General features: G+C 55.5%; 1 protein-coding gene across 2 annotated transcripts in view; it reads right to left on the bottom strand.

The window, feature by feature from the left end:
• PTK7 (protein tyrosine kinase 7 (inactive)) overlaps positions 1-13137 on the bottom strand; it is a 55922-nt gene that overhangs the window by 18901 nt on the left and 23884 nt on the right. For both annotated transcript variants that reach the window (XM_074348751.1, XM_045509387.2), the window contains exons 2-7: positions 3445-3732; positions 2882-2984; positions 2320-2510; positions 2075-2225; positions 992-1140; positions 481-747 (exon numbers count right to left, since the gene is read on the bottom strand). In XM_074348751.1, coding sequence (XP_074204852.1) covers positions 481-747; positions 992-1140; positions 2075-2225; positions 2320-2510; positions 2882-2984; positions 3445-3732 — 1149 coding nt within the window. The remainder of the gene's footprint in view (positions 1-480; positions 748-991; positions 1141-2074; positions 2226-2319; positions 2511-2881; positions 2985-3444; positions 3733-13137) is intronic.

Here is a 13137-nt window from a genome sequence, read left to right as displayed (position 1 = left end):
GCAACATATAAAATAATGACCCTATAACTTTGTCCACCAACACTTTCCCAAAAAAGAAAAAGAAAAATCCTTTTTAACTATTTCACTGATCTTTCTGACCACCTTATAGGGTAGAGAGTTTGTTATTGGCCCCATCTTATGGATGAGGAAACTGAGCCCTAGCAAGGCAGGTGACGTTTTACCCGTGGTCACTCCATGCACTGGGGACAGAGTGGGAGCCACTGTGTTGACTGTCCCCTGCAGCCAGAGGACCGCTTTTCTGTGAGGGCTATCTCTCCAACCTTTGTGCGTGGCTCTCCACTGTCTCCTCCAATAGCACCTCCCAGCAGCTGACTGGTTCCCAAGCCAGCAGGGCTCAGAGCTGAGAGTGCCTCAGGGGAGCACCACGGAAGCCTCTGTCCAACACACCCAGAGCCCAAGCCCTCCTGGGACCTCGGCTCCCTTCCTCCTCGCCTCGCCCTTCAGGGCAAAGGTGCTCACTGGCCACGGTGATGTTGACATCCTGTCGCCGCTGACCGGCCAGGTTGGCTGCATGGCAGGTGTAGACACCAGCATCGCTCTCAGCTGTGCTGGCAAACACCAGCTCGTGTCCCTGCTGATAGACTCTGCCATGGGCAGGCAGCTGGGCTCCTGCGTGCTCCCACCACACACTGGGCTCCGGAAGACCCTGGGGGGGCGGGCAGGCCACACGCTCCTCGCTGCCAGCTGTGAACACCCGTGGCTCAAAGGGCGGCATATCTTCAATCTCTGCAGGGACAGGAGCAGACAGCCCAGTTTCCGTGGGTCCTGGGTACCTGATGTTCTCCCACAGCAAGCTTTGCCCTTTCCAGCACAAGCCCTCCCCATGACCCTCAGCACCTCCTCTCCCTACCCCCGCATCCTCTTCCTCCCAATGCCGTCCAAGCCGCTCTGAGTGAAAACAAGCCTAGATCTTTACATGCCAACAGCACTGAAGACAGTTCCTACCTCGGCACTTCAGACAGGGACCTACCTGCCAGGTGGAGCGTGGCCTCCAGGATGATGGGAGGGCCCCTCTGCCCCTGGCCGACACAGCGGTAGACCCCTGCATTGCGCGGTCGGACCTGGGTCAGCAGCAGGGACCCATTGGCAAACACCGTGGCTCTGCGGAGGTGCGGGGGACTGCAGAGGGGAGAGGGTGCTGTTTGAAAGGAGTGGCCTCCTTCTGGAAGGGAACGCAATGGAATCCCATCCTGCGCTGGTTAGGCATGTAGGAAGGAATCCACCAGGAACAGGACAGAAAGAAGGAAGCCGACATGCCACACTGGGGTGTGTGTGTGCACATGCATGTGTGTGCACTTGTTCATGTGCTGGGGGGGGCTGTGTGAGGCGAGCAGCAGGGCAAGTGAGAAGCCGCGAGTCATCAACAGTGTGCACCTGCGGAGACGGAGGGGCCCCCGCCCCCCCGGAGTCAGATAAGCGTGCTGGTGAGGCAGCAGCCCCAGCAATCAGAAGCTCCTCGGCTGCACCAGATAAACTACTGATGTCCTCAGGGCTGAAGCCAGGTGGGATGCCAGCCCCTAGTCTAGGGAGCCACATCCAGCACCACAAAGGGGATCCCTGCTCTCATAGGGCCTGGATGAGGATAGATGTTCTACAGAGGCACTGGCACCTCCTAGCACCTTCTGGAAGTGTTTGCTTCCCCAAAAATATATGCATGTGTGTGCATGTGTGCACATCTGTGTGAGTGTAAATAAGGTATCCTTGCTATCTGGGACCTTCCTACCTAGACTGTGATTGCCCAGGGATCCCTCCAACCCTGAGACTCTACCCCTATCCCAGAAGACCCATGTGGGCAGGAAGCGGGTGGTGACGCAGAGCCACTGCTGGCTCACACGGTGTCTCTCTGGGAACTGGAAAAGATACCCTTCCTGGAGACTCTTCCCTTTGCTGGACTCATTTGGTAACAGCAAGAAATTCTATTGCCATCTGCTGGCAAGTTGAAGTAATACATGTATAGATCTCCGATGTCTGTGATAATATCCTTCCCTTTGAGAGAACCAAGTGTGCAGTACACAAGCTTTACCACCATAAAGGCTGCTGCCAGATGCCTTACCGACTGCGGTTAGTGATGGGAGTCTCATCCTCAAAGATCCACTGCAGGGTTGGGGAAGGCTGGGCGGAGAACTGACAGTGGAACATAGCCTCCTCGTTCCTTGCCACGACCACATCCTGGGGCGCCAGCACCACCCTGGCAAAGCTCTCATCTGGAGTGGGGGGAGTCCAGACATGTAAGCAGACAGAGTCGGGAGGCCCCTCCCATCCCTCACCTCACCCTCCCCATCCCTGCCCCAGGCTCACCAGCAATGCTCAAGGTGAAGTTCTGGCTGCTACAGGCCTGGCCAAAGGCATTGTGGGCACAGCAGGAGTAGATGCCACTATGCTCAGGGCTGGCCGGCCGGAGGGTCAGGTTCCGCTCCTTGCTGCTGACTGTGTGGTTGCTCTGGCCATCAGCGAGGGGGCTCCCATCTCGGAACCACTGGTAGGTGGGCCTGCAGGGCCGAGGGGGTCAGCAGCAGGGGGACAAGGGGTTCTCAGGTGGCCAGTGGAAGGGTGCAGAATCAGAGGGTCAGGGCTAGACCCCTCAGTTTACAAATGGGGGAACTGAGGCCTGGGGATGGGACATGACTTGCCCTAAGGCACACAATTCAGGGGAAGAATCAGACTGAGACTCTGGATCTCCCAGCTCCCAGAATCCAGGACCCCTCTCCAGTGACCAGGGGTCAGCATGGAGCAGCACGTGGGCGGGGGTAGTCACAGAATGAAGCCAGATACAGCTGAATGGAGTTCGGAGTTTGTAGGAGACAGCTCTGCTGGTCTAGAATAACCCTTTCTCTCCCCATCCACAAAGTCGGCTTCTTACCGAGGGTGCCCATCAATGTGACAACGCAGTGTGACCTGGGTCTGTGGCTGGATCTCAGCTTCTGAGGCTGGATGCTTCAGAACCACGGGACCGGTCTCAATCCCTGGAGCAGAGGCCATGGTTGCAGAGTGAGGGGCGGAACAGAGCAAGGGTGGGAGGGCAGAAGGGAAAGGATGGAACCTGGAGGCTCTGGAGCCAAGAGACAATTCAGGGAAACCCAGTGAAGCTGAGGCCAGGGATACTGATGGGGACACCAGAGATGGAGTGCCAGCCTGGTCCCCAGCAGGTCAAAGCTGACACTTTGCTGCATGGCTTCACTGCTCTTGCCATTTGCAAAAGAATCCAGCAGATCAATGGGTCCAAGACTTGAAGGGGAAAAAAATAACTTGGAAAAATTATAATGTTGAATTTTCTTTTATCAATCCAAGCCAAGAGCTAACCACAGCTACATTCTGCCCAATCCATTCAACTGGAAATGGGAGAAGCGGAGGGGAAGGAGGGATCCCGCAGGGCTCAGGAGCTGAGGGTCTAGCAGCGGGTGGGCACAGCCCCCTGGCTCTCACATTTGATGTTGAAGGAGGCGTTGGCACTGCGGGCCTCCTCGCTGGTGGAGTCATCCCGAGCCACACACTGGAAGGCACCCGAGTCCTGCAGCCGGTCCACAGCTGTGAAGCTCAGGCTGCTGCCCTGGGCGAAGCGCCGCTCCGTGTCCTGGACAGGGGCCCCATCCAGCAGCCAGTACACATGCACTGGGCCTGGGGCCTCGACCTCACAGCGGAGCAGCGCCCGACGCCCCTGCAGCGCATCCTGGGAGGACGGCTCCTTGATGAAGACAATGGCTGCCTGGGCACCTGCAGATGGGGACCGTGGGAGAGGCAGGGTCAGGGGGAGCTGCAGACACTGCCCTAACATAGGCCACCCATCACCCTGTGCACAGGAGGAGGAAAGGGGCTGTGTACACAGGGGGTGTCCAATAAGTGCAGGTGAGAAGGATCATGAGACCATAACTGCCAAGGGTCCATTGAGGAATGTTTACACTGTGTTGGGTGCTCCGCAGGATACGAAGATGCAGTACCCTCCAGGACTCTAGTCTGGAGGGAGACATAGGACAATTACACAGGACATGGCAAAGCTCGTGCTAAATGAACGGTGTGGGCATTCAGTGCCTCCAGAGCACCAAAGAGGGAGGAAGCCCCAAGGGCTGAGGGTGGGGAGGGGCTGAGATGGCACATGGAGCAGCTCCCTAGAGGAAGAAGGCCTTGGACCTCCAGGACCAGATCATAGGAGGTCCTAATGCCAGACTGAGGAGCAGGGGATATTGGCAAGCAACTCTCCCCACTATCTTCAGAATCCAGGATATTGAGCAAAGTTAAATCATGATCCACTGAGCTTCTTGGAAGGATTATGGCACTCACACACCCACTGACAGTCAAGCATCAGAGATGGCTTTGATCCTCCTATGGCAAAGGCCAGCTCTTCTGTGCTAAGTGAGAGGTGAGCCACATGGTCCTAGGTTTTCACCTGAATCCATTCCCCCTCCTGCACAGCTACAGTGCAGCTGTGGCCGGGAGCAGGGGGCACCCTCAGAGAAGGTGCCCCTGCAACGAACGGTGGAATCATAGCCAAACAAAGGGGAGAGTGAGAAGCCGGTGCCGTGCAGCAGATGGGCTCAGGAGGCGGAGGGCAGGGCCAGGCAGGTGGCATGGTTACAGGGCAGAATAACACCCTGGGCTTTGTTCCTGGCCTCTGTGGACGCCCTGCAGAGGCCTGGAGCTGCTGGGCCTGGAACACCAGCCACCATCGGGTGGGCAATGGCACAGAGGAGGCCGTGCCACCCCTCCAGGGAGAAGAAACAGGCCACCTGGGGCTGTTAGGTGAAGAAGCAGACTCTGCCTCTGCCCAAATTGGGCCCAGCAAGGGCAGGAAGGAAGAGGCCAGCGGAGTCCCATTTGTCCCCTCTCAAACCACTGGAGAATGATCTCGGCCCACAGAGCACCCTTCCAAGTCCCAGGGGTTGGGGAAGAAGAGTTGGTTCTTTAAGGCACAAGAACCAGTCTTCCATTAAGTCAGTGTCAAGATAAGTCCCAGATGCCCCAGGGCTGGGTCCAGAGGAGGGGCTGTCCCTGATGTTGGTCTGTCTCGCAACATTCGCAGAAGGGCCAGTCCAAAAGACACACGGAGCTGGAAGCAGCTCAGAGCACCTCCATTACTTCTCCCTGGAGTCCTGCCAGCTCTCTGCATAAGACAGTTCTCCAACATGCTGGGCTACCCCACCCACTGCACAAGTTAGCAAATCTGCCCCCAGTCACCCAGACAACAGTGTGTCAGAGTGTGGTCCTACCCCCGCTGAGCAACTTGGTACAACCCCTTTGTAGTACAGATGAGTAAACTGAAGTCTAGAGAGATGAGGGGATTGGCCTGAGATCAAACAGCTAATCTGTGGCAGAGCCAGGACCATGACCCAGGGAGGCCAACTCAGAGCCCAATGCTCTTCCCAGCCATGCCCAGGACCTCAAAACCAACCCCAGAAGTATCTGATCCCAGAATGGGTCTCACTCCCTTTCGGCCAGGTAGAGAGGTAGACACGCCTCGTGCAGACAATGCCAGGCGCACACAGGTGCTCAGTGAACACTGGCTGAACCGAGGTGACCTCAAAGGAAGTGTGGGGCAAGAGAAGGCAAACACAGCGGCGTCTGGAACACTTCCAGACGCCTGAGCTGACACAGATGGGCAGGCTCAGGCTGCAGCCCCATGGGCCTCTTTCAATGTGGATCTCCAAAATCTTGAGACCCTCAACCCAGAACTACAGATGCTCATCAAAGAGAGAGATCACCTGTGTCAAAATTTGACGAACCCCTACTTCCCCTCTCAGCTTCTCCAGACCCAGCGGGGAGCCAGGAGTCTCATCCTCGCACAGGAGCCTTAGCCCAGGGTTTGTGATCAGACAGGTGCAACTCAATCCTGGTTGTCCTGCTCAGTGTGCCTGAACTTGGGTAAGAAACACACACTGTGCCCCAGCTTCCTCTGCCTCTTCCATGCAGCTGTCAGGAGTCGCGAACTAGGGAGCGTGGGTGAGGTTCCTTGGAACAGCTGACTCGGGGCAGCTCCCGTGATTGTGACCATTATCACCCTTCCTGCCCAAGGACTCAAAAGGCTCCCCCAATGCAAGGCCCAGCACCACTCCCAGACCCAGAGCTGCCACAGCAGAGAAGTTCAAAGGAATAAGCAGGTAGAGGGGTGGGTAGGATGGAGGGAAAGGGGCTGTGGGGTTGCAGGAACCACAGACCACTTGCCACAGAATCCTGAGCTGGGAGAAGAGATGGCATGACTCAGAGGGACCCCAGCTCAACCCCCAGCATCCCATCCTGGAGCTGTGGCGAGATGCTGCATTCCCAGACTGCCACTCAGAGCCCCCTGCCCCCACGGACAGGGCCTGGGAAACATCAAAGCCAGCCCCGTGGGGCCCTGTGTCCTGACGTAAGCTCACAGCAGGTCCTGGTTAGTGCTTGGCTGGGGCAGACTTTAGATGTTACAAAAGGCAGGGAGGGCAGCCACCAGGACCCCTCCAAGACCCCAGCCCCTGCTCGGAGCCCCAGCCCTGGCCACCAGGGCCTGGCCCAGTGCCATGGCACCCAGGTTTACTGAGAAGACAGTGGGAGATGTGCCCAGTCTGGCCATCTGCAAGGGCTGCAGGAGAGGTTGGTCTGTTGTTTTGTTTGCGGTGGGGTGGGGGGTGACGGAAAGACGAAGGAGCCCCTGGTAGAAATGCCAGACTCCAGACGAGGAGGGGCTGGGAGGAGAGGAACTCTTCAGAAGCTTTAGCTGAATGACAGAGGAGGAGGAAGGCTTGGGGATAGGGTGGTACCTGCCTTGAGGTGGCACGGCCCCCAGCACATCCCTGTCCCTGTATCACCTCTGATGTGAGGATGCCCCCTGGGCTGGGGTCTGGGGGAGGCCCACCCTGGAAGCACACTGGTCCTGGTCTTCCCAAAGCTGCCCCATTTCTCAGTCTGCCCTCCGTGCGTCATACATTCTATACACAGGCCCTCACAGAACACATGGCCCACGTGGCCCTCGAAGCAGCCGCTCAGTATACAGCAGCTTCCATGCTGCCTGGTGGTCCTCCTGCTCTGTGGCAAGGCCACCTTAGCTGGTCTCTTTGGACCCCTTCCCTTGCCATGAAACGAGGACCCCACCCCTACCACTAGGGCTGTGTGAAGCTAAGTGGGTTCACACGTGCAAAGCCCAGAGCAAAGCCCGGAGCACATGGTGGGTTCAGGGTGCCCCCCGCCCCCACGACTGGCAGACAGAGCCATCTGCCCACACCAAGCACGATCCCAACAAAGCTGGAGCAGCAAATACCCAATAAGGACATTTTCCAAGCCATTTCCTTGGCTCCCCAACAGCCATCTATATGCAGACACTCACTCTGCCTGCGCCCTGGCCCCAGCTCCTTGAGAATGGGCTGTGTGGGCAGCGGCCCAACTCCTGCTCCCCACACACCCGCCCCTCAAGCTCCTGGTCTGGTGCCCACCCTCCTTGCTGCTCTCTGGGCCCCAGGCCCAGTCGACCCATGTGTATAAATGTGTGCATGTGTGCACACACATATGTGTAAACATGATTTTATGGAGCGCCGAGAGCAGCAGGAAGTTTTTCTGCTCTGAAGTAATTTTAGCTACTCCAGGCCAAGTACCCATCTGGGCCACTCAACAACCCATCTCGTGGGGGCTAGTCCTCTTGGTTGAGGAAAAACACCCCCTGGACCAGTACAGATCCCAGAACCTGACCAGGTGATTCCATCCACTTTCTCTCTCTCTTACTAAAGAAATTTCACCCTTTGGACAGCTGCCTGGGGACCAAGCCAAGGTACCAAGATGACCCTGGCTGGCTCTGGCACAGGCATTTTGCACAGGTATGCGTGGTCACAAGTGACTGTGACCCCTCCCATGCACCAGGCCAACCAGCCAGGGGCAGGAGGCTGACTCCTCCATGCCTAAGACTCAGTCCCTGGCTTCAGGGCCCATATTCCTAGGGGGACATCCTGCCTCCCAGGTGACCCTGAGAGCCCAGGCCAACGCGGCACCTACTGGGGCACATGGACCCCTGAGGGAGAGGTTTGCCAACTTCCTTCATCCTGCCTGGGGCAACACCATCAGGACATAGGCCAAGAGAAGTAGTCCTCAACACAAGAGGCACAAATGCTCTGTTCCAGGAAAGAGAGTGGTCCCCACGCCTTCTCACCCACACGAGGTCAGCCCTGCTACAAGTCCCCTCCATCCAGAAACTCTAAGGGCACCAAGTGAAAGGTCCCAGGGGTCCCAAGGTCCCTGCCCCACACCACCTCCCCCAGGGGCCCTTAGCCTCCCGAGGTTTAACTGGCACACTTTCAGCTGCTCTGGGGCGCTCCAAAGATCCATGGTCCATAAGAATTAGTCTCTTTTTTTGAGGAACAAATCTCAATCTCTGCAGGAGTAATTCGCTTGGATGAACAGCAAGTCCAGTCATCCCCTGGTTTACCTGGGCTGGCAGAAACTCAGAATGCTGCAGTGGGACTTGTGAGTCAAGGGGTCTGGAGTGGCCCCCTCAACTACCACCAGTCCACCACTAGTGTTCCACACGTGGTTCTAGCACCAACAAGCCTGTCTGAGGATAAGCCCAGAACGTGAGAGCTCAGAGGGTTGCTGAACATTGTCCACAGCTGACTCCGAGACCCAGAGGCAGAGCACAAAGTTCCATTCCCCTCCTGTGTCCCCAGTGTCCACCAAAGGCCCCGGACTTGCTGCCAGGAGCCCCGCAGCCCACCACAAGCCATCACAGCCCTGGCTCGGAGCTGTGCAGGAGGGAGCAGAGCCAGCGAACCAGCTGAGTTTTCCTGCCCTGGGATTTAACTGTAAATATCTGGAGAGGCTCCCACATCCGGATTAGAGAAACAAAACAAAATCACCAGGGATTAGGGCCGAAACAACCGAGCAGGCCAGCTCTTCCACCTTAGATGAAAACCACAACTCGGCCCTGCCCGCTCCTTGGAGGCCCTGGAGGGGGCAGATCAACCTCTAACGGCAGCAGCGGGTCCTCGTGTCCAGTATCACATGGCATCTGAGCCCAGAGGGGCAAACACACCGGTCGGAGGTGTGGTTTAAGAAGCTCCTCAGCCAGCAGCCACGCCACCTGACCCTGGAACCAGCCTGTCTTCTGCTGGGGCTCAGAGGGCCATACCATGCCCAGGACACGTCTCTCATCCTTAAATGGCTACGATGTCTCCAATGAAGCAGCAACGAATTAAAAACCCAGCCAGAGTGAGGCAGTGTGATCAGGCAAAAGGAGCTTGGGGTAGAGAGACCTGGTTTCCAGTCTTAACACAACCTATAACAAGTAGGGTGACCCTAACTAATCACCACCCCACTGCCAGGCACTAAATTAGAGCATTGAGAGTATGTGGCTGAATAGTCACCAAGACCTAGCCCAGAATTCGCTGCGATGAGCCTCAGAGGCAGTTTCAGAAACAAAGGGCTCGCTCCCCAGAGTCCTCTCCCTGCCCCCAAGCCTCCAGCCACATAGCCAACTCCTAGAGTCCACGCACCACATGGAGGGCCAGCCTGGGAGGGATTAAGAATGATGCTATAAATGGCAGGTGTGCGGTTGGAGGCAGCTGGGGTTGCAAACTGGGACCTGGCATCACTGCTGACAAGCTGCTCCCGTTCCCGAGGCTCAGCTTGCATCCTGCCTCCCAGGAGATCCCGCTTCTGCCTTGGCCACACACTTGCACTGATAGCTCACTGCCTGCAACACTCCTGATATTCACGCCTGTGCTGTGACTGAGAGCAGTTCCTCCTAAGCCAGACAGTAAGCTCAAGGGGAAGGGAAACGTGCATGCACAACATGGTATGCTGCGCCCCTCCAGAGTGCCTGGGCCACAGGAAGAACACCCCAGAAGCATTTGTGGGGGGACAAAGGACCTGAAATCTTGTCCTACCTCTACCTTTATCCAATCTTAGCCAACTTAATTTTCCTCTCTGGGTCTGTTTCCTCATGGGATTTTAGTGATTCTTTTCAGGTCCCTAAAATATTCAAATTAAATCCACATTAGGTATAGACACACAAAAGTTGGCATATTTTTCACAGAAGTAAAAAACCCCAGAAGTTCTAGGGAGCTGTGGACCCCAAATGAAAATGTTCTGGGTAAGGTGATCCCTGGGGAGTCCAAAGTCCTGGTGAATGGAAGGAGGCGGACGGCTGGAACAGAACCACCAGGAGGAAGCAGGCGTTCTCTGCACCCTCTATGCCCATTCTCAGCCCCAAGGGGAGAGAGAGAGAGAGAGACAGCAGCCAGCTATCCTGAAGACGCCAGTGAGGGGCCCACGGAAATAATATACATTGCAGGGAAGGCAATGGGGCTGCTGGGCCAAGAGCCTGGGAAGTGAGCCAGGAGCTCAAGCCCAGGAAGTTCTCAAGGATGCTCAGCTGGTGTGCTCCGGGACCGCAGAGGGGACAAAGAATCCGCCCTCACCACCCAGAGAAGATGGAAAGGGACTCGCTGCAGGCCCAGACCTGGGGCCCAACCAGGTCTGACTCCCAGCTGCAGCAGGGAGGGGCTCTGGGGGACCACAGCGAGAAAGGCGCTGGGGTGAACCTGGAAGTGAGCTTCCACGGTCTTTCCTATGGAAGCAGAGGGCAAACTAACTGACAGCCTGAGGATCACTGGGAGTGACTGGACCGAAACTTCGTCCACTGATTTTCAAAACAGGCTCAGAAAACTCTGGGAGACTCCGTTTTCTGCTTTCTTTTTACCCATCTCTAAGGCAGTAAGCACACACCATACAGCCAGCCAGAGTGGCCTCCGCATTTCACTCCAAGTTCCCTGTTGTGGGGGGAGACATGATTCCCTGCCCTTTAGGTGGGGTGGTCTCAACTCCACTCAAGGAGGAAAGTCCTCTCTGGCTCCTGAAGGAGTCAAAATCTCTTCCACCCACTCTGTCCAATATGGCAGCCACCAGCCACCTGGGGCTATTCAAATGCAACTTAATTAAAATGAAAATTCATTTCCTTGGTCACACTAGGAAGTACCTGGGAGCTGCCTGTGGCTAGGCAGCCACCATACTGAACAGCACAGACATAGAAGAGTTCAGTCCCTGTACGTTCCATAAGTCAGCACTGCCTTAGCTCCTCTGACTGTCTGCTTCTTGCCGGCCCTCATCGCACAGACACATCATTTCTCATCCAAAGAACCCTCCACGTGGTTCAGCCTCATTGCACAGAGGAGGAGACTTGGGTCAAAGCTGTCCCCGTAAATGGTGGGGCCGTTCCCCTGGATCTGTCTGGCTCCCATGTCTGTGTTCTTCCCACGCTGGCTACTCTTCATTTCTTTTACTTTATTTCCTTTTATCCAAATCCCCCCCAACCACCATTCTATCCTGTTTAATGTAAACCCTCCCTTTGTCCGTGCTCTGCTCAAATGTGTTGCTGCTTCACGTGGGCCTATTTTGAACCCCTACAAACGGTCTTGCATCATCTCTCTGCTTCTCACTTTATTTCATTTAGCACTACGTTTTGAAACGCCTTCCTGATGGGCATCACTTACATCCTGCCTTTCTCCCCAGCAGAGGAACATACCGCTGGGCCTGGGGAGGGAGATGAAAATGAAATTTTTTTAAACAAGTAAGTGGCTGAACATAGCTGCCCACAGTTTAAAAATCACTCTTTGAGTCTACACCCTCCTCTCCATGTACCCCCAGCACCCTGCCTGGGCCTCTATCCCTGCACCCAGCCCCTCTCTGTTTGCCCCACACATCTGGGTACCATCAGCGCCAGGGAAACACACACGCAGGCGCACCCGTGCACACACACACACGAACACCAGCTTCTCCTGTGCCCCTTCCCCCTCCCCACAAACCCAGAAAGTGACTAAAGAGACTGGCCCTCAGCTGGTTTCAAAGGGTAAGAGAAAGACGCGGTCTCATACTTTTATATTTAGACGGGCTCTGCAAACCACTTCCCGGAGCAGACAAGAGTGGGGAATGTGAGGAAATCGCTCTGCTATGTGTGATGTGGAAAGCACGAGCCACACAGGGCCTGCAGCAATGGGCTGCATTTGCCACACACTTGATGACACGTGGCGATGCCCGACACACGTGCAAGAGACGCACGCGGCCCTCGGCAGCCTGGCCATCCCCTCCGGGGCCAGGGGCAAGGCAGGCCCAGAAGTTGAAGCTGGGCCCTGTCCTCCAAGCACCCCTCCCCCAGCCTTCCTTTCTTCCGCTCCCCATCTGTCTGACCAACAGCTGCTTCTGGAAACCCACCCTTCTCTCCAGGGAAAGGGATGCTCCAGGCTTTAAGCCTCAATCCGAAACACAAAGAGAAGAATCCAGACTGAGGGAGGAGGCTGGGAAGAGCCGCTGGCTCTTGAAGAGGCAAGGGTGCCCTCCTGGCATCTAGGCTGCCAGGGAGAGGAGTGGGGGGCTGCCTCCTTCCGAAGACAGATCTGCTTCTGCCATCAAAAGCCCTCCTCTCAGCCCCAGCTGCTACCCCGCGTGGTTGGGAAAAAGGAGGGGGAAGCTCTCTTGTGGTGGTCAACCACTGCGGCCACGACCACAGCTCCAACATTACCCAGACGAAACGGAGTCTGGCCCAGTTAGGTGGGGTGGTCGGGAAACAGTGGGGAGGGGAAGGCAGGCCAGCTGCTTAATTAGAGTCAAAGCATCAGACACTTCTGTACTCCTTATAAACTTCACTTTACGGCTTCAAATATAAACTCTCCAACAAGGCAAAACTAATTGTATTGTTTTATTTCTTAACTGTATTACTGATGATTTGTTCCTTTATTTTTTCAGGACAATAACCAAAAAAAGAGTCAATTTTGAAAAATCAGCTGTTTTGAAAAAGCATTTTGGCTAAAGATGGCAAAATGCGTATTTCAATCTCCAAATCAATAACAACAGCTGAAAAAAATACAAACTGATGAATAATGGGACAGAAACAATTCCTTGTAAGTTATTTTTAAAAGCACCAAAAACTTGCAACTCATTACCAGATGCTTAAAGCCTAGGGATTGCTGACTTTCGGGGGAGGGGATGCTTTAAAACATAAAGCACACACACACAAAATAACTGAACGGGGAAAAAAAAAAAGAGTGGCTGATGCAATAACTGAATAGCCAAAAAAATGACAAAGACTTAAAGTTTATTTTATGTCTACTCTGTCGATCTTTAAGGCACCAAGATCTGGCTTCACTTAAGTCTGGAACTGGCTGTCCCTCCATC

Source organism: Camelus bactrianus, chromosome 20 (genome assembly GCF_048773025.1).
Source record: "Camelus bactrianus isolate YW-2024 breed Bactrian camel chromosome 20, ASM4877302v1, whole genome shotgun sequence".
Lineage (NCBI taxonomy): Eukaryota > Metazoa > Chordata > Mammalia > Artiodactyla > Camelidae > Camelus > Camelus bactrianus.
This window is presented reverse-complemented; position numbering and strand designations above follow the sequence as displayed.